Here is a 3,454-nt window from a genome sequence, read left to right on the forward strand (position 1 = left end):
CGTGGACGTTTTCAGGCACGCCATACACCAATGATACTGTTTTTTTACGAATACCCAATTGTTTAAGATTTTCTTTTATTAATTCCTGATGTAATTACCTCCTACTAAATTTGTAAGGCACTATAATCTATTTTGATAATATGTAGAACGTTATAAAAAGACTAAATGTTGTAGCATGTTTCACTTTCTGGCAATACTTACATAAAAACAATTTATAAACAAAAACAAAACTATTGCAAGCACTATATCGGTGATCGCTATGGATAATACGTATCTATAGTAACAAATAACGACTTCAAATAGCAATAAAAAAAATTATTAATTAAATTTTATCAAAAATTATCATCAAATATATTCCACAGATTTTAATAATTTTTAAAGGGACAACATCAACCACCTTTGAAATATAAGACATTAAAATAAAATACAGTACACACTCTATAATTCCTGGAAGTCCGTTAAATAGATACGCAGGTAACCACCAGGTATATATCTAATACGGATGTACGAAGGTACTATATCAATATCGAAGCCATATAGCCACCTATATTTAAGCTCCATCAGATTACCAGGCATTTCCACCATATGCTTTTTACTATACGTATCGCGATAACTAATATTATAAATGCGAAAGTTTGTAATGTGCGTGTGTTTGTTACTCTTTCACGCAAAAACTACTGAACCGACTGCAATGATATTTGGTACATAGATGGCTGGACAACTGGAATATCATATAGGCAACTTTTTATCCCGATATTCCTACGGGATACGGACTTATGCGGGTGAAACCGCGGGGCGCAGCTAGTATTTGATAAATTTGTAACAAGATTCTTATACTACTACTTACTACGTAGTTACATGTTGTATGGGAGGGGATATTCATAAATACATAAAAACAATGTCCCAAATTTCTGTTCATATAATTTGACGAAGCAACGTCTTATGATTGCATGCTTTAAAAACATAAAATAAATACATAAATTTCCTTTTTATTTCGTTACTATTATTTATTTTTCACTTTTCATAATTATTAAGTCTAGCCGTTAATTTTTGTTTTTTTTTCTCTTCTTTTTTGATTTATTGCATCCTTCTGTTTTCTGTTATAGTCTGTTGTGTGTGTGTATGTCTGTGTCAAAATAAATGTTTTTCTTTCTTTCTTTCATACTCACTGGAAAAGCAGTTTTATCTTGTAAGGGTCCCAATGCCCTCACACTGCGTCAAAAATCTGATATAACTGTTACTCACCCAGCATAATGCTGATGCCAAGGGTCATAGTCGTAGAGGTCGAGTCCGGCACACGAGGGTCCAGACGCGGCCGCGTTGAAGAAGGATGCTGGCAGGTTCCGGGATGCCATCGGGACCGCCTCTGCACAAATAGTACATATTACCTTAAGTTTGACCCGGATAATAATAGTAGCTTTGGTTTAAGAATTTTTAAAATCGATCGAATTTTTGCATTAAATCGTAACAGATTGAAAATATTTTTCCGTCTTATACTTAATATTAGAATAGCTTCATATCATCAATAATAATAAATGGATATTTTCTAATATTTCGTATAATTGGCAAATAAGTTACAACAGAAACTATAAGTTTGTATAAGAAAATCGTTTGGGAATTTACAAAGTTTCTGGCCTTGTTGATAACTTGTGTTTCTTCTTTAGAAAACTGTATTAATCCGTTTCAAACAATAAAATATATGTGATATTTGTTATCCACCAATTTGATTTGAAATTATGCTTCATTCATAAAATTGACTTTGATATTAAAAGTACTTTTCCTAAATTTTAGTTAAGACGGATCTACGAAAAATCTTAAAATTTGTTGAAATGCTTTATTAGAATTGTTGCATGAAACAGATATTGTCTTACTATTGTATTATCCATACCATGCAAGATCTTTGAATCACTCATTGATCCCCGCTACGCAACACAACAAGAAATTAAGAAGAAATCGTGATTTTCATAGATTATGCAGACGATTGAAGGGTTCATCAAATTAATAGTTCTAATTAGAACCTAGAAGTACCTCCTGTAAGATTTTCTGATGAAAAATATAAACATACCTATATTTATGTAAATTTGCAATTAAAATATACAGAATATTTTTTGAATATCCAAAAGTATTATAAAATCATTAATAGATTTCACAGAAAATCAAAATATATGCCAGCAGATTTTCCTGGCTCTCACGCCGGTTCCAAGAACATAGTTATGTTATTGTCTCAGACCTCAGCGGCTTGCCTTTGATCTGTAAAATCGTGAAATCCATCAATATTGGCAGCTCCGAATAGAACGAGATTGAAGATAAGGATTTGTTAAGAAATGTCGAAGTTTTTTTAATCGACAACAAAGTAGGTATCTTCGATAGTAATATTTATTTATTGGTTGTGTGAGTTTAGAAGAATAAAATTGACTCGACGTTTAATCCAAAGAAAACCGCTACTAACACTTAACCACAATATAAAAATTGAATTGTCCTTAAACAAAGACTCACCAAGTTTAAACAAAACAATTTCCTGCAAAATGAATGACAAATATATCTTTCATATTCACATTATTACATCATCAGGCTGACTAGCATTCCCGTAGTAAATTGTCGTTTTTAATTTTATTTCCACGCATGTCTTTCCTGGTCAGCTCCCACGGCTCGCATTCCCAGAACGCAGCCTTATTTTATTGTCCCATCCGAACCCCGCCTTTGATCTCTTATCTCGACTCTTTATAGTGTCAACTCGTTCTATACCTAATAGTGTTTATTTTTACCACGGACGAAACAATCCGCCGCTATTCTTTTACTTTTTCTTCGATTAACTTCGGTTTTCTTGCTTTATCTTTATCTGCGGAATTCACTTCATGCTACATGACAATCGTTGCATAAACACGTACTGCGAGGGCTTAAGAGACCTACGGCTTTAATTTCTAGAGCTACTTTAATTATCTGAAATTATACGTTATCTTCGGTAGCATCTAACAATCATTTGTTAAGATTATCTTGAAAGTGTACACCACGAAGGCGGGAATAAATAACCAAACGAGCACGAGAACATTCGGTTAAAGAAATATAATAGGAATGTTGTGTTTTACGTCGCCAATTACAACGTTGAAAACGCCATCAGAGCAAGGAATCTAAACGAAATACTGTGAAATTGTTAAGGCCCAACAAAAGAAATGTAATGTTTTAGTAATGTATTCGCACTGAATAGCATCACGAAAGGGCCCGTCATTAGCGCTGCCGCAGCGTGCCTTTTTGCCGGCACATTGCCGCAAAGCCCAATGGAGCATGGAGCGTTTTTGCCGCGCGGCTCCTTTGCCGCACATTTAAGTGGCCCTTTTTCCGATCTAATCGCAGATATGTCCTCGAATTCGACCTACTTTTTAATCAGAACCGGTCCGCGTTGCGTCATTCCGATCGCTCGTCTCAAACATTGGCTAGATTCGCCGAGTTCTGCAGC

General features: G+C 34.4%; 1 protein-coding gene across 1 annotated transcript in view; it reads right to left on the reverse strand.

Moving 5' to 3' along the window:
- The window catches only part of LOC119831583 (protein vestigial), a 38,794-nt gene that overhangs the window by 12,043 nt on the left and 23,297 nt on the right, over positions 1-3,454 (reverse strand). Inside the window, exon 5 of the mRNA XM_038354997.1 lies at positions 1,246-1,366. Within this exon, the coding sequence (XP_038210925.1) occupies positions 1,246-1,366 (121 nt within the window). The remainder of the gene's footprint in view (positions 1-1,245; positions 1,367-3,454) is intronic.

This window comes from Zerene cesonia, chromosome 13, assembly GCF_012273895.1.
Source record: "Zerene cesonia ecotype Mississippi chromosome 13, Zerene_cesonia_1.1, whole genome shotgun sequence".
Classification (NCBI taxonomy): domain Eukaryota; kingdom Metazoa; phylum Arthropoda; class Insecta; order Lepidoptera; family Pieridae; genus Zerene; species Zerene cesonia.